At 44.1% G+C, this 18,489-nt stretch overlaps 1 protein-coding gene across 1 annotated transcript; it reads left to right on the plus strand.

The window, feature by feature from the left end:
• Positions 1-1,181: 1,181 nt before the first annotated feature.
• On the plus strand, positions 1,182-10,705 carry LOC127342484 (uncharacterized). Its single transcript, XM_051368439.2, has 11 exons — positions 1,182-3,042; positions 3,789-4,019; positions 4,562-4,691; positions 5,529-5,681; positions 5,765-6,003; positions 6,097-6,166; positions 6,622-6,828; positions 7,664-7,893; positions 8,572-8,650; positions 8,716-8,853; positions 9,890-10,705. Exons 1-11 carry the CDS (start codon positions 1,334-1,336, stop codon positions 9,899-9,901), a joined length of 3,198 nt encoding a protein of 1,065 aa, XP_051224399.1. The 5' UTR covers positions 1,182-1,333; the 3' UTR covers positions 9,902-10,705.
• Positions 10,706-18,489: the final 7,784 nt, after the last annotated feature.

Here is an 18,489-nt window from a genome sequence, read left to right on the forward strand (position 1 = left end):
AAACAGGTAGTTCCTCCGGAACAGTTGCAGTTAGAACATGTAGTTGGCCGCGCGAAGCAGACACTCCATGTAGTGACTTTGACTTTGGCTGTGACTTAGTCAACCAATCCTTGCTTGACTTCTTCATAGCCGAATATTTATCCATTGTTGCATGTTTTCTTACATTCTTTTTTATCAAGAATACACCATAAAATGAAGTATCATTTTGATGAAACAACTTTGTGGACGTGTAGCATGTGAAGATGTTCGTGCGAATTTTTTGTTTCAAATTTTTTGATATTTCAAAATATATCTAAGATGCATTTTAAAATAAAGAGATCATATGATCCCATGTGCCAAAACACCACTCCCATGATAATCCCTCAATCTCACATGTCAAATCTTTCTCGTTACGACGCAGGTCCCGTGTTCTGCAACTTATTTGTAGTCCACACTATCTTTTTTTTTTTGCCGCAAACCAAGCAAAAAACATGTAGCTCATTGAAGATGAGGTCATGCACCATTCAAATCTCTTACATTTCCTTTTTGGCAAACTCTCAAACTCCCACTATGCAAGGTGTAAAAAACGAAGATGAGACGCGGAAACTCTCTTTGTATATCGAGCTCCATGTAGCTCGTTTTTTTTAAAAAAATATCAAAAACAATATTTATAGGTTTCACAAAATTCTGCAAAAAAAAAATCTAGATCTATATAATGATGTAAGCTACAGTCGTGTAAAATCTCAATGCTAAATATATAATTTTGCCTACAAAAAATGAGAAGTTGTGACAAATTGTGAGAGTTTCAAAGTATGTGTTATTCTATTCACTATACTTTGATCTGCATTTTTGTTATTCTTTTGGCCTAAGGTATTAGGTATTTGGTAGTATTAAGATTTTACACACTTATTGGATACATGTCTAGCTACATCCAAAGCTTTTTTCCAGATTTCTTTCAAAACTTTTAACCTAAACTTCGATTTTTTGAAAATAAACGAGCTATTCAAAAGTCCACACTCAGAGGAGACGTAATTATTTACTGTCAAAATCTTGTGAAATACATTTATGAGGAGTGGGATAGCATGACAACGATATCCTCGTGGAGGGCGAGTATATAATTGTAGCACGTGTCGGCACGTTCATCATTTTTCTTTCAGTTTCCTATTTTTAATACAGCAGCTGCATATCATGTACAGATCCATCACTTCTTCAATCCAATCCGTTTCCGTTTGGACCATTTCCCCCTCTTCTCTTCCTATGGCCCACCTCCCTGCCCCGCCGGAAAACGAAATCCACGTCCCCCGCGCGCCGCCGCCGACGTGAAGCCAGCCGCCCGACGCCCTCCTCCCACCCCATGGATCCCGCGCACGATCCGCACGCCGCCTCTGCCCCATTCCCCACCATCCCCGCCGCCGCCACCCACAGGCAGCGGCTCGCCCGCCCAAGGCGCCAGCCTGGCCCCTTCCGTTCCGACCACCCCCTCACCTCCAGCTCCTCCGGCCGGCGCCTCGGCAGTGACCCCGCGAGCTTCGCTGCCGGGCCTGGCCCGCGACCGAGCACCGCCGGCGGATCACGCCCCTCGGCCTTCGTCTTCGGCGCGGACGCCACGACGTCGTCTCACCGCGCCGAACACGAGGATCCGGCATCGGCGGGCTCGTGGGGCTCTCCTCGTGGCACCGATTTCGTTTTTGGGAGCGCCGCGCCGGGGCCACCGGAGATGAAGAGAAGCTCCTCGCTTGGATCCAGTGGTGCCTCATTGTGCGGCCTCTCTGCAGCAGCTGATGAGCTCATCCTAGTTGGTTCTTCCCCCAAGCAAACCAGAGGAAACGACCCGGTGCTGGAGGTCAACTCTGGTGATAGTTTTCGTCCGAGCATTCTTCATGGTGGCCATGATACGCTGTCTCAGACAGTAGGATGCGAGTCGACAAGCTCACCATTAGCTGGTCAAGCGGCTAATTCAGCAAAATGTACTGGCAGGAACGATTCCATGGGACTCCCCAAGGGCCGCGGCACCTCATCTGCTGGAGATTCTCTGGGTGAAGGGCACTCCACAAAGAAAGGAAGTAAGCTCTCTGCAGATGGTGGTGGCAATGTCGAGCAGGGTTTGTTTGTTTTCGGTGAGTGCGCTAGCGCTCCGCATAGGTGGTTCGCTGCAAGCGCAGCGCAAAGCGATGCCAACAAGTTGGATTCATCTGATGAAGGGGATGCGGCATGCAGTTCTGAACGGCAAGACCTTTCAGCTCCTGAGGATGGCAGATGCGGCAACTTGGAGCCTTCACCTGGTTCAAGTAACAGGGATGCTCCGCATTTCAGACCTCATGAAGTTCATGAAACAGGAAAAGCCTCTAGTACTGCACCTTCTGGCATTGCATCTCAAGATGACCTTCCCAAGGTTTCTTTGACGAAATTGACTGAGGTTATGCAAGCACAAAGCACCGTAGTTGCAGTGCCAGGGCTTGGTGAATGGGGATCTTTCGATGAGAAATCGTTTACTCTGAATGACCACAATGTATCATCTAAAGACAATGGAGTGGTTAAGGCTATGAGCATGAATAGAAGGGCAGTTAAACCAAAGAAATTCTTGTCGGCCCGCCAGGTTTCTTCCTTGCGGACAGTTCATGCAGCTGACAGTTTTTCTGGAAACGCGATTCCAGAATCAAACTTCAGTTTGCAGCAATCTGGAAAAGTTGCCTTCAGGTTAGAGGACTCTGGTATCCGTGTAGGTAACAATTGCCCTGAGGAAGCTAATGCTACGCAAACAACAGAAAGTAGCCATGATGGAGCAAGGCTTACTTTTGCTGCGAACTTGGAAAGTTCTGGTCATTCTCAAAGACGGCAGACCAAGAAAAGTTCTGAAGGAATGCCTGTTAACAATTCTAAATTTGTTCAAAGCCTTCCTACATCTGCCATTAGTCTTGCACACACAGAAGTATCAGCAAGCCAGCCCAACACAGTTTTTGCGGCTCAATGGACTGAATACAGCAAAGCAGAACCTACAACAGTAACATGTACAAAAACGGAAAAGTTTGGATATCAGGAAGATTGTGAAACTTGGCGTATAAGGTGCCTAGAACACCTTTCATCTTTTGTTACATGCTTATTTATCACACAAATAGTAACTTATATAGTACTTACTTTGTTTAATAACTTACACCTGCACTGCTGCAAATAACATGGCAGTTACGTCAACTATTTCATCTTCTTCAGAAATAGTACAAGCCAATAAAATATGATTAATTATATGTGGACGCCAGTTTAACATTTGCACTGTTGTAAAACAGCCTTTTGTGATCTTGTTGCAAAATATTTATTCTGGTTATGTTGCTGAAGTTATAGTAAAAACTGGGCCCGGTCAGTTGTCAGGGGCACCCAATCTGCGATTAAACTGTAAGCAAACTTATGATGGATAACAACTGAGCTTAAACTTCCATAACAGAAGAACAACATCTCCAATCAACATGATATATTTCAGTCAACCAAGATTTGGACATTTGTTTCTCAGTTTCTTTTATGTGAACTGGAGGGAGTACAGACTTTAACACCCATCCCTCAGGCTATGCAGTCAAGTTTATGTTTTAAAGATATAGTCATACAGATTGCTGTATTTGAGGAATCTGGAATGCTGCTCGAGAATGTAATTTCCACGAGTGGTAGTTTAGGAATACATAAACAAGTAGAACTGAAATATGTTGAAATTTTAGTTCGATTTGATTAGAAGGATTAGAGTTTTCTTTTTGTTGCTTTTACTATATACATTTTGTTGGGCAATACTTGGTGCATGTTAAGCTGAATTGTTTAATGTGCACTAGGGGGAACCAAGCTTATGCTGCAGGACGGTTAACAATGGCGGAGGAATACTATACTCATGGGATTAATTCTGTTTCCCCAAATGAAGCCTCGCGGAAAGCATTAATGTTGTGCTACAGCAACCGTGCAGCTACCCGGATATCTCTCGGTAGGATGAGAGATGCACTCTCTGATTGCCGGAAAGCTACTGAAATTGATTCTAGCTTTCTCAAGGCTCAAGTCAGAGCTGCCAAGTAAGATCAATAGCTACAGCCATTCTATTGACAAATCATCAATTTGCGGGCTTTCACACTTGTATAGTCTTGTTTTGGAAACAATTGGAAGGTCCATCATAGTTTGTAAGCCTTTCATTCAGCGGAGGAGACAAAATTAGATATTGTTCTGATCTACAAAAACTAGACATTGTTTTTAAGGAAATATCTTTCTAATATCATGAATTTATTTAAGATATGAGATCTCAGAGGAAAGAAACATTCATGTTCTGCAGCCTTGACATTCCAAACTCTAGTCGTTGCTGTTTGCATAATTTTTATTGACATTGGTTTGCAATTTTTTAACAGCCTTGTTAATTATAACTCCATAATCAAACGAGGTTATTCAATTCTAGGATAGTGTATGTAGTTGGGTTTGTATTTATAACCTCTGGGCTTCCCTTACAATTTTCCTTCAAAATAAAAGGTGGTCATAAGTGTTTTTCCCTTGTTATTTAACTTACATAATATTTCTCAATGTCTTAAGTCTTAACTAATCAATCTGCTCGGCTAATTCTGTATAGCTGCCTACTTGCTCTTGGGGATGTTGAAGAAGCACAAAAAGGTTTTGAAATCTGTTTGAAGTCTAATCATGTGGAAAACTTGAATCATAAAATCATGGAAGAGGCTTCTGATGGTCTACAAAAAGCTCAGGTAGCCTGGTCTCTGGTTTGACGCTATCATTGTATCATGTTATCATATATAGCCAGAGTTTGTAACTTGCCAAATTGAATGATAGCACGTATATGCTAGTTTTAGTGAGTTTTGACATTTCAGTAGAGAATTTTGAGACCAGAACCTTACATGATTTTGCAAGCTATTGAGGAACCATATTACAAAATAACTATTTCTGGTATGCTTATGTTAAGTAAATTGTTGATAATCAGATTAATAGATCAGATACTAGAGCTGTAAGGTACTAAAAACTATGTACTGTTGAGGAAACCATACAAGACATGAAGAAAAGATTCACAGCACATAGTTGGTAAACAAAATGGACTCGTCAATAGTTCCTGATGATTTTGTATGAAGTTATTTCCATTTAGCCCATTACGTATATGAACAAGATACCTGGTGGATTTTTCTACCTGGCTTTTGCCCCTGCTATCCAATGATATTTTCAGTACATGACTTACCATCTCTAATGCCTCGCCTACCCGATCTCTTGCTAAAACAATCTTATTATCATTAAATTTGTTTTGTGTAACGGCTGATTATATGCTATTTTATTTTAATAAGCAATTAAGTATTTCTGTTACATTTCGATTGTCCCTTTCATAGTGGAATGCCTTCATAGAGTTTCAGATTATAAAGTCATATGACTCTGCACCCCTACATAACATTTTCCAAGAAATATTTGATCAAAATGTCGTGTTACATAGAACTTGAATAATGACCTGAACTAGATGAGGCAAAAGCCACCCTGAAGCAATTTATTTTTTGAATGGGACTTGATTATCTAATCAGTATTTTATTGTCATTTGCTAACAGAAAGTATCTAGTTTTATTCTTCAATCCAAGGAATATCTTGTTAAAAAGGAATTTGACAAGATACCAAGCGCCTTACAAATGATCACGGATGCTTTGTCCATATGCATTCATTCAGACAGCTTGATGAAAATGAAAGCAGAAGCCATGTTACTGGTCTGTACCATATTGCGAAGTTTTGGTTGTTATTATCACTAGTAGGTGTATTGGTTAACTGTTTGTTTCATGGGAATTCACAGTTGCGGCGATATGAAGAAGTAATTCGGTTTTGTGGAGAAACTCTGCATCTGGCTGAGAGAAATAGTGTGTCTATGTGTCTTGATGAGCATCCAGAAAACATTAAGTTGGACAGTTGCTGTTCCTCTGTGAAATTGTGGCGTTATTATCTCATCACCAAGTCATATTTCTTCACGGGAAAGCTTGAAGAGGCTCATCAATTCTTAAAAAAGCATGAGCAAGCAACATTTGGGGAATACAAGTAATATAAGATTTCTATGTTAGTGTTGTATAGATTTATGTTCCATACATCATTGCTTATATGGTTAGCTAAATTTGTGAAAATATTGACTAGGTGTGGGGAGCATTCTGAGCAATCAGTTTCGTCACTTTCTAAGACAATCTCTGAACTACTGTGCCTAAAAGTATGTCCTTTGTGGCTCTATTTTTCCACTTCCATCAATGATTTGATGGCACTTTAAAGGCTATCAATTGCATCATTAGCCTCACTCATCTAAAAATATGATGTCCAATACAGCAATATTCCAACTACCCAACATTTTGTTTATGTGTTGCTCTAATCATATAATGTCTAACTATATCCAGCTTTTGTGTACCATGTACTGTCCTTCGGTCGGATCCACGTTGAAGCTGTGGGGTCAGCTGACTCCACAGTTTTTAAGCAAATCCTTCATATTCATGTGTGATTTCATACTAAAAAAACTAAAAACTAGGTAAAACTTGTGATAATCTTGGTCTGACTCCACAGGTTAGTGTATTGCTCTGCCGATAGTCATGTGCATACACATCTCCCAGTTATTCAACAAAATTTGCAAGTATTTACATTAGAGGCATGATATTCTTATTTGCTTTATTTTAGGTTGCTGGGAACGAAGCTTTTCAAGCTGGTAAATATTCAGAGGCTGTGGAACATTATAGTGCTGCTTTGTTAAGCAGTACCGAGTCACTGCATTTTTCAGCAATCTGCTTTGGCAACCGTGCAGCTGCATACCAAGCAATGGGCCATATTTTAGATGCCATAGCAGATTGTTCGCTAGCTATAGCCCTGGACACTAGTTATTGTAAGGTTGGTGAAAGATCCTCATCTTCTATCAAATTAAATGACCATGCTCTAAATTTTTGTGTAGACTCAGGCCAAAAGTATCTGTATGATATGTTGCTATGGTATTCTTGTTTATTTCATCATGTATTTTGGCAAGACATGCATATCTTCTTGTTAACCCATCTGTGAAAATCTCCATACACCTTAAATGTTCTGATGTGTGATAAATTGATTCCCTCTGAATTTTCATTATGGTGTTTACTTATCTATGTTGCCCAAAAATAGGTAGAAATTGATATTTACTTTTGGATTGGGCTCTGTTACTCGTGGGCTACTGCCACCTGTGCATAGACGTTCTCCAATATGTAGTTAACTAGAGTATTTGTTTCCGCTGCATAGTTTTATATGCCCTTCTTTTCATTTCCCATCCAAAACTTAAGTGAAGTTTAAATTGTTCTTGGGTTGCTTGGAGATCTTTCCGAGTTGCCATTTGTAACATTGTCTGTCATATTCAAATTTACTTCTTTCCCCACCCTTAATATTTTTTAGTGTGTGGTAAGGAGCACATCTTCAATCAGATTAACGTCGCATCATCATTAAATGGTGTGAGCGACTAAGTTATAATTCAATATGGTTACCTAAGTTATTACTGGATTCTTTTGCTGAACCTTTAAACCTTTGTGATGTCGAAAGTTTGACTGGATAAGTCTTGAATAGAGCTGTTTGGCCAGTTCGTTATGGTCATTACCAATGTTATCCAAAGCTTTCTCTATATATAAAAGAGGGCAAACTAGCATGAAAATAAGAAAAAAACCAAGAAAAAAGCTCCTACTTATGCATTGTTCTCACTTCTTTGTAGGTCATTTCTAGAAGAGCTAGTTTGTATGAACTTATAAGAGATTACAGTCAGGCCAAAAATGATCTTCGCAGACTAATTTCTCTTCTTGAGGAACAACTACAAGAAAATATGTCCACACCATCAGAAAAGTTAGATAATGTACGTAACAATCTACATCGAGCCAATATTAGGCTTTCTGCTTTGGAGCGTGATGCCAGAAAAAGGAACACATTGAATATATATTTGATATTGTAAGTATCTGTCTTTCTTATTTTTAATTTCGTTTAAGGTAGAACATACAAAATCATGTTCTCTAAAACAAACTGTCTTTGTGTTTAACTTTATCTCTGCCGCACTCTTCCACATGTGCAATTGGCTTTTAACTTACCATTAATTACATAGATGTAAATTAACATTAGTTAACATTTTACCTATAAGCTCTGTGGCAGAGCTAGATGAAACTGCTACAATATTATTGTGTCATTCATGAGTCGGTCTTTTTTATGTGTACCAGATAAATGGAAAATGAAAATTAAATAGAATTGTTTTTTTCTTCAAATCCAAAAAATTCTCTTTTTTTTATAGATAGGTCATCAATTCGGCATTGGATAAAAAAGGGCAGGGGCCCCTTTTTCTGGTAAATAGTTCAAACAGTTACTAAAATATTGTTTGATAGTGGTGAGCAGTCCCAGTTTAATTTTCATATTACCGCAAAAAAGTGTGGAGTTGACATTTTAAAACTACATTACTTACACTTATTTGCTCCCATTGAAAAGGAACTTCTTTTGGAATGCAATGTGAATTGGGCATGTTGGAACACACAGTTCCTTAAATTTATGCTGGGAAAGTGGGAAGAACTTGGTGTTAGTGAATGTCTGGAAACCATAACATCTGGAATGTCTGACTGAGAGATCTGCTTTTCCATGCAGAGGAATTGAACCAGCTTGCTCTGCTGCGGGTATAAAAAAAGCATACCGTAAAGCAGCACTAAGGCATCATCCAGATAAAGTACTATATTCTATCTCCATCTATTTCTTAAATTCTTCTGTTCGCTGACATTTATTATGGCACAGGCCGGTAATTTTCTTGTGAGAAGTGAAAATATCGATGATACAGCATGGGCAGAAATTGCTAACATGATCCGCAGAGATGCTGATTATTTATTCAAAATAATTGGGAAAGCATATGCTATACTTTCGGACCCTACAATGGTACGTATTACCGAGTTTTCTGTCATATTCTGGGTGTTATTGCTCTTGTTGCCGTTTCTAAGTTTTTCTGTTGAGCAACAGCTATACTGGCTTCCTATACTGGCTTTTGTTTTGTTTAGATAATGATTTTTTTACCACAGTTTGAGGAACATGTCAGATTAGGACACGTTTTTGTTTTAGTTCGATCTTGGTGTGATGAAGTCTTACGTTTTCTTTGTTTTTTTCTTAATGAATTAAACTGTTTTTTTTTTTCAAGAAGTAGGTTTAATCTAAAAATAATTATTTTTAACTTAATTGTTAATTGACCATCATGATAATATTGTGAGATTTGAATATAGAACTATTCAATATTATGCGTGTCATATCTGCTTTAGAGTTTAATAAGCTATACGGCAAGTCGGTAACAGTCAGTATGAACATCTGGTACAGCACAGCCTACTAACCAGTAACAGTAATATTTCAAGTTGGAGCCTTTGTGTTGCTTCTGTTGATAAATTCAAGAAAGTTTCATTTGCTGCAATTTCAGAGAAATTAATACTGAAGTATCAATCAATTAACTTCAGAAATATGAACTTTGAAGCTAAATTTGAAATTATTTGTGGACTCAAGAGTTGTGTATAGTTTTCTTGGGTGGGAAGTTGGACCTGAAAGTGAAATTAGAAAAAGACAGCGTAAACTTTAAGACAAGGTTATGGAGTAAGGTTTTTTTGGAGAAGAGGAATAGTAAGTCGAAGCTGCACGAAGTTGTAGGACCATCCTGAATCTTTCATCTACAAACTTTTGCTAAGATGTTAGTATGATTTTTAACGGGACCTGAATACTGTAGTTCTTAGAGGCATTAACATATTTAACTTTTGGTTTATAATGATGGTTTAGCTTGAGTTTTTTTTATTGTTTCAGTACTCTTTTAATATAAAATACTTTCCTTGATTTCTTTAATTCGTCATCTATGAAGTCTTGTTTCTGTTTGTTCAATTTCGAAGCAACAATGATACCTGCTTTTTTGTAACTGTGGTGCCTGATACATATCATACAGAAGAGCAAATGATGGAGCCTGACACATGGATAAATAGTACATGCAGTGCAGTGAACATGACGCAACACTTGAAGGAATCAAATTGATGATACAATTTGTTGTAAAAAAAAGAGAAGTGCTGATAGGATTTGTTGTAAAAAAGATGTGATGATAGGATTTTTTGATAATCATGAAGTGGTGAAATGAAGAAACATAATGGGGAGGATCTACAAGATGATGGATGCTCTAAAACGGGAGGCTGGTGAACTTGTTGACGCTGAATCACCAACCTGAGTTTTGTCATGTCCCGTGCTCCCATTGCGGCGCTTAGACTGCATGAGTACCATCAACCCAGGAAGTTGTGGATCTGGGTCTTCATGGCTAACAACTGATGTGAAAGTTTTGCTGTTTGCCAAGTTTTCAGTTTGGTGTGCAGAGTGTATACTATACTGGGGTACCTTTACCCAATGGTCTTTTTCTGTAAAGACAATGTGCATATGTATCTGAAGTTGTGCATAGTTTGTTGAAGCAGCTGGAAATGGAAATGGAACCAGTAACAGAGAAACAATGTAAATACACATGAGGTGTGTGGGGGCTGAAGCACGATTTGTTTGGTTTTATATAGTGCAAATTTTGCAAGAGAGGGCGGGATTATTTTTTCTCTTCCGGGTTCTGTATGTAAAACTAGACCAAGAGTGATTCTTTTGTTGAAGCAAACAAATAAGTTGGCATGCATGAATACTGTAAATTTTACGGTTGTTGGCCTATTATGCTGCTGCTTTGGTCTGTTTCAAGTTGTAAAGAATGTATTATAACTTGTACGGTGTTCCCTTTTTACACTGGTGTATTCTGGTTTGCAAAAATGGGTAGTAAAGCTTCCAAAAACATGTATAGATCTGCCAAATGAGAATTATACTTGTTGTTTACCGAACAATGTGTGGAGCGATTGTAGCAGGAAAGCAAAATTTTGAGGCTGAACAAAAAAAAAAGCAGAACTGTGTGTTGATATATTAAGATAGAATGAGGTTTGTTATGTTAGGGCAATATGCTTGTTGTATTACCAGGGGGCCAAAGGCCACAATATATAGTACATGTACAGGTGCACATATGCAGAAAGCCCCCTAACATATGGGGAAACTACAATATACAGATATATACATCTAACACCCCCCACTCAAACTCATGGTGGATCCAAAAACACTGAGTTTGGAGAGTAAGAAATCATGCTGCGCTCGAGTCTGTGCCTTCGTAAAGAAATCCGTCAACTGCAAATCTAAAGGCACATAATGAACCGCAATAACATCATCCTGTACCTGTGCATGCGTGTAAAAAGCATCAACACCGATATGCTTGGTCAGCTCATGCTTGACCGTATCACGTGCAATACTGATAGCACCTGTACAGTCAGACAAAAGTGGAGTGGGTGTCGTAACAGAGACCCCAAAATCTGCAAGCAACCACCGTAACCAAGTCACCTCAGCAATCAACAAAACCATAGCCCGCAACTCAGCCTCAACACTCGAACGGGAAACTGCGACCTGTTTCTTCGTCTTCCAAGCAACAAGCGAACCACCAAGAAACACACAGTAAGCAGAAAGCGAACGACGATCCGTAGGATCACTCGCCCACGTAGCATCCGAATAGCACTGGAGCTGGAGAGAGCTGGAACGGGGAAAGAAAAGGCGACGAGTGATCGTGCCACGAAGATAACGAAGAACACGAAGGAGATGACTATAGTGAACAGTGGTAGGAGATGAGACAAACTGACTCAGAATATGAACAGGATAAGAAATATCAGGACGAGTGACAGCAAGATAAACAAGACTCCCAACAAGATGGCGATAACGGGTGGGATCAGGAAGAGGATCACCATCAGTAGGACGAAGCTTAACATTAAGCTCCATAGGAGTATCGACTGTGCGCTCATCCCCAAGAGCAGCACGAGCAAGAAGATCCTGAATGTACTTTTCCTGAGAGATAGAAAAGCCATCAGAAGTGGAGGAAACCTCAATGCCAAGAAAATAGCGAAGAGGACCAAGATCAGTCATAAGAAACTGATCACGAAGACGAACCTTGACGAAGACAATATACTCAGGATCATCACCAGTAATGATCATATCATCAACATAGAGAAGAAGAAGAGTACGTCCACGAGGAGAAGTGTGAACGAAAAGTGCTGGATCATGAAGACTAGGAGAGAAACCAGCAGCACTCACCACAGAGGCGAAGCGCTCAAACCAGGCACGAGGGGCATGTTTGAGACCATAGAGAGAACGTCGAAGACGACAAACCATCCCATTGGGAACAGAATACCCAGGAGGAGGCTGCATGTAAACCTCCTCACTCAACTCGCCATTAAGAAAAGCATTCTGAACATCAAGCTGGGAGACAGACCAGCGGAGGAAACAGGCAACGGACAAGAAGAAGGGTACGCACAGTAGTCATATGAGCCACAGGGGCAAAAGTCTCATCATAGTCACGGCCGTGCTCCTGCTGAAAGCCACGAGCCACAAGACGCGCTTTATAGCGCTCAAGAGATCCATCAGAGCGAGTCTTAATTTTATAGACCCACTTACACGTGATAGGACGAACACCAGAAGGTGGAGAAACAAGATCCCAAGTGCCAGTGCGCTCAAGCGCAGCGATCTCCTCAGCCATGGCAAGCTGCCATTCAGGATGACGCTCGGCATCCCGATAAGAAGTCGGCTCGGAAACGATAGAGAGACCATACTGACTAGGAGAGTAACGAGCTGGAGCACGACGCTGACGGACAGGCCGTGAAGGGGGAAGGTCATCAGCAGAGGACAACTCATCAGAAGAAGCGGAAGAAGGGACAGCATCAGAAGGATCCGAAGCCGGAGAACGAGGAGTACTAGGTGGACAAGACAGAGGAGAGGATGGCGCCGAAGGGGGCGCATCAGGACTAGGAGGGGGAGGAGACGGGATAGCAGGGGGTGCATCCGGAAAAAGAAGAAAAGAGATATCATCCACCGGGTAAGTACCCGAGGTGGGACGAGGATAGAAGGGACGCGTCTCATCAAACGTGACCTCACGAGAGATGCGCATCCGACGACCAACGGGGTCCCAACAGCGATAGCCCTTATGCTCATCACTGTATCCGAGAAAAACACACTCAACAGAATGAGCGGTCAGCTTGGTGCGATCGAGAGGAGGGAGAAGAACGTAGCAAACGCAACCAAATAAACGAAGTGTCGAGTAATCTGGAGAGCAACCGGAAAGACGCTCGAGAGGAATGCCACCTTGAAGGGCAGCAGAAGGCTGGATGTTAATGAGGTAAGTCGACGTAGCGACAGCCTCAGCCCAGAAATGCAGCGGAAGAGAGGAAGAAATCATCATAGCACGGGTAGTCTCAAGAATATGACGATGCTTACGCTCGGCGACACCATTTTGAGCATGGGCGCCGGGACACGAGAACTGGGCAAGGGTGCCCTGCTCAGCAAGAACACCACGCAGGTGCTGGGAGATATACTCTCCTGCAGAGTCAGCACGAAACACACGAATAGGCGTGGAATACTGAGGACGAACCATGGCTGCAAAACGCTGATAAATAGAAAGCACCTCACTGCGAGAGTGCATAAGAAACAACCAGGTGTATCGCGAAAAATCGTCAATAAACAAAATATAGTATCGATGACCCCCTTTCGAAGGAAAGGGAGCCTGACCCCAAACATCCGAATGAACTAAATCAAAAGGTCGCTGGGATACAGATGCACTAGTAGGATAGGGAAGCTGAATCTGTTTGCCTAGCCTACAACCCTGACACGAATGCAAAGACACATCTCCTGAGACAGACCCCAGAAGACCACGACGAACTAATGACGATAAACGGGAGCCACAGAGGTGACCCAGCCGATGATGCCACTGCTGAAAAGATCCAGTGACAGAAGCAGCAACCGCAGGAGAACTGGTAGATGAAGTGGCAGTAAAAGGAACGCGAAGCCAGTCTAACTCCCAGAGCCCCGGGGACTCAAGGCTGCGAGGGCCAACTCCAACCAGGGCCTGTGTACGGCGGTCCTGAACAACACAAGAATCAGCGTCAAGAATGACGCGACAACCAGAATCAGTAAGCTGACTAGCGGAAAACAGGTTCATCTTAAGACTAGGAACATGAGAAACATCAGGAACAGAGAAAAAGGTAGTAGAAATGGTGCCTCGACTGGAAACAGGGAGAGAGCTACCATCATCCGTGATAACACGAACAGACGAAATAAGAGAGCGAAGAGCAGAAAGAGTAGAAGACGCAGAGGTCATATGAAAAGAAGCTCCAGAATCCAGATACCACGGGGATGACGTACCTGACTGTGTGGAAGGTGGTGGTCGCGTGGTGCCAGAAGAGCCAGGCACAGAACCAGCAGTACCCGTCGAGGAAGAGCACATGTACCGGTGGCAGACCACGAAGACCACGGATAATGTCCTGATCAGATAGCGCAACAGCAGAAGATCCTGAAGAACCAGCCTGACGACGAGTAAGATGCGGCGGGCGTAAGCTGGGATCCCTCTGCCAGCAAGTAGAGATAGTGTGGCCAGGCCTGCCACAGTAGGTGCAAGGAGGTGACGTCGAATCACGAGGCTGCTGGGGCTGACGCTGACCCTGGAATGGAGGAGTAGGAAGTATCCGCTGTGCCGGAGGCCGCAACGAAGCCGGCTGCATAGGAGGTCCACGAGCAGACGGCACAGGAGGGCCACGAGCAGCAAGAACAGAGGGAACCTCAAGAAGACCAGCACCACGAAGACGAGTCTCCTCAGCACGAAGCTCAGCAAGTACCTCAGAGAGCGGAACACGACCACGGGCAAGCAGCTGGGCCCAGCGCGGCTCAAACTCCTTACGGAGCCGCAACAAGAACTCAAAAACGCGCTGAAACTCCAGATCCGCGCGCACAGTCAGACAGCAGGGACAGGTGGCACACACAGCTGTACGGAGAGAATCAAGCTGACGCCAAATAGCAGCACTCTGAGTGTAGAACTCATCAATAGTAGAATCACCCTGCTGAAGGGCATGCTCCTGGCGGACCATAGATAGGTAGAGAGCATCCCCAGACGGCTGATAGCACTGGCGAAGAAAAGCCCACTGAGCAGCAGCGGTGGGAAGACCCATAAACTCAGCAGCATAGTGAGGCAGAACACTGGAGGTGAGAACAGCAGCAGCACGAGCATCCTCATCGATCCACTGAGTGTACTCAGTCAGATCCAGCCGGTAAGTGGCAACGACAGTAGAGTGGTCCTGGACCTTTCGGTCATAATCAGCCAGAGCAGTGTCATCAGCACTCTTGGCTGCATCCTTATCCGCCTGAGTAGCATCAGGGGCAAGGGCAACAGGTGGCGGTGCAACAGGCACCGTAGGAGCAACAGGGCGCGGCGGACAGGAGACCTCGCCAGAAAGCACACCCCAAAGACGAAGACCGCGCATGTGGACGCGCATAAAGGCATCGAAATCAGGGTAATTCGCGCCATCGAAGATCAGCGGGCAGCGAGGGATCACAACATAGCCCGAGGAAGACATAGCTCTTTCTTTTTTTTTGCTTTTTTTTTTATCTCAGACGGAAGTCAACTGCAGGAAGGAGATCGATCTCAGGAGAGCAGGGAGATCGATCGGGGGGCAGCAGGGAGATTGAGCGGCAGGAAGATTGGCTACCACGAGCGGGGGCAGGGAGATTGGCACACGCGTGCGGCCGGAGAGCAGGGATTGACGGGTGACGAAGAAGATCGATCGGGGCCAGGCCACGCGCGGGACGGGCGACGGGCGACGGAGTGCAGGCGACGCGGGGTGTGTGGCGCCTGGAATCGGGCGCCTCGAGAGCAGGCGCGGGAGACCGCGCGGGACGAGCGGGCGGGCAGGGATCCACGCGCGGGACGAAGAGCAGCCAGGGTTCGCGGGACGAAGAGCAGCCAGGGAGATCGAAGCAACATAGATCGAGGACAAGGGATGGGACGGCCGACGGAACAAGCAACGGCCGGAGAATTTAGAGGATCAATTTCTTTTTGGCTCTGATATTATGTTAGGGCAATATGCTTGTTGTATTACCAGGGGGCCAAAGGCCACAATACATAGTACATGTATAGGTGCACATATGCAGAAAGCTCCTAACATATGGGGAAACTACAATATATAGATATATACATCTAACATGTTAGAGTAGTACAGAGGTGAAAGAGCGGCAGCTCGATCTGATGCCACCACGGACGGGGCACCACGTATTCAAAATCATCAACAGAAAAACATCCTACACGGTCTGTTGACTCCATTCCACCTAGACCTCCCCTGATGTCGAGGTTTTATCCCTGAATACGCGCCTATTTCGGATCCACATAACAGTTGTCTAGAGATTTTGAGATCGATCAATACATGTTGATGATTCTGTGCGATAAGATGGATCACCGGATGGCCAAATGTTGGAAAGTGTTTGCGATTGTGTGGCTCTTCTCTTCAGCATCATCCTCCACCATCGCGGTCTCCATCTCCGAGAAATCGCTTGGCTGGGATTGGATCTCAGCCGGCAACACCCTGACTGCAATGTTGGCGGTCTTGTCTATCTCCTGCTGCTGCTCCTGGATCCCCCACCCCCAGTTCAAAAGATCGAAGTAGGCACACACCTTCACCTTGTCATCCGTCACCGTCGTCTCGGTCACCATGGAGTCCGAAGCGTGTTCTTGACAGGTCGAATCGGTGTCCGGATTCTCTGTGGTGGCGTCGAAGCCGAAGTCGAAGTCGAATTCGGCCGCCAATAAGTCCTCACCGTCCGTCTCCAGGAGATCATCACAGTACGCGTTGGTCAACTCATAATCCGCCATGGGCGTCTCGGAGGAGTCTGCAGCGAGTTCATCATCATAGGTTGAATGATTCGGCCGATCGGCGGAGGTGATCGGGCGGATTTCGTTCACAGGAACAGCGGCGTCGGCGGGCTGCAAGCACAAAGCGTCAAAGAACTTGTCGTCGTCCGCCGCCGTCCACAGCGACGATGAGGATGCACTTAGCGCTTGTTGATGCGCCGATCTTTTCATCATCGCCTTCTGCATGACGAGTGTATGGACCATACTGTAAATACGATCAATGGATCTTTCCGTTGCCTTCGTCATCGTGGATCAAATTAACTGTCGATGGAGCTCTAGCTTTGGTTAATTTGTGGAGAAGAATAGTTGATCGATCTTGACCTGTCTTTGCTATCGATTGAGATTGGACCGGTGCCATCACCCTGTCTAGCCCTTCGCCTATATATACTGCCAGGTAGGCAGCGTGCGAGTCGGACTCCGATTGTAACATGGAGACGTCCTTCTTGTCAAGGTCGGCTACTCGGTTTTTGTATATACTATGTGAACACCTCACCACAACTTTGTCTACGTCGAGGCCATCGTCAACCTCTGGTCCTCGGCAGTGCCGGCCGGCCACGGCGTGGTGGAGGAGTACGTATGATCTGACTGAGCGACGGCCCAGACGCAGCCCAGCCTGTTCATCTCCTTCACCACAGCCGTCCAGGACTCCAACTCCCGATCGATCAGGTTCCGAGCAATATCGTGCTTCATTTCGCGTTGGAAACAAGCTCATTATCGGGTTGCCTATCCACGAAGCATAATTTTTTTCGTACTTATTATGGTTTCTCCTTGAAACAGACTTTCACCTCGCTATATTAATACAACGAACAATCGATACAACACACATCACACTCAAATGAAACAAAAAAGAAAAAAGAAGAGAAAACAAATGAGACATTGGTGCCTCGACCAAAGCGAAGATGTCTCGCAATCGTTACGCTCTCCGTAAGATTTCCACTATGCTCCTAGTACTGCAAAGCGTTGCGTACCAAACAACACCTTTAAGAAGGAAAGCAATGATGACTGTGTTGTTGCTGGATTGGACCTATGGTTTCCCCCGGCACGCAATGGGAGATGGGGAAGATGTACACCCGAAGCCCTTCAGGAAGAACGTCAACACCCATAGGTGCCACTGCGTCGGTGGAGAGACGACAGGGATTTCTCCCAACCCCCCAAAAAACCACACTTCCGGACGATCCATAGCGTTACACGAACCTTGCCACCCACCAGCACACGCCACCACGGTCTTGCAATCACCACTGTCGTCCGTGACCCATGTTGCGAGGCCGGTAAGACCGAGAACAAGGAACACATGCTCATGGGCGGATCCAGCAGGGTGGAAGGCTGGGGCGCCCCACCCTAAGAATTCAGCCTTTTGGCCCATATATATTTTATCTGGACGTAAAGAAAAATCCTAAGGATTAGCCGAGGCAGTGAAAACGCTACCCACGTTCCGCGATTGCACCGTTTTCACAAAATCCCAAACTGTAGAACAATAGAGAGGGAGAGAGATTGGCGGAATATGTTGGATGTTGTATTGCGCCTCATGGGCGAGTATATATAGAGTACAAGACTTGGAAGCTAAGAAACCTCCTAGGGAGAATATGGAAACAATCCTAATACAATCCCGTGTAATCTATAACTACCAAATATACTCTAACACTCCCCCGCAGTCGTAGCGGTAGCGACGTGAACAACAGTAGCATCGCGGACGGTCATACTGGAGAGAAGACGAAGGTAGGAACCAACGGGCTGACACTCCCCCGCAGTCATAGCGGGAGCATCGTGGACGG

Source organism: Lolium perenne, chromosome 3, assembly GCF_019359855.2.
Source record: "Lolium perenne isolate Kyuss_39 chromosome 3, Kyuss_2.0, whole genome shotgun sequence".
Taxonomy (NCBI): Eukaryota; Viridiplantae; Streptophyta; class Magnoliopsida; order Poales; family Poaceae; genus Lolium; species Lolium perenne.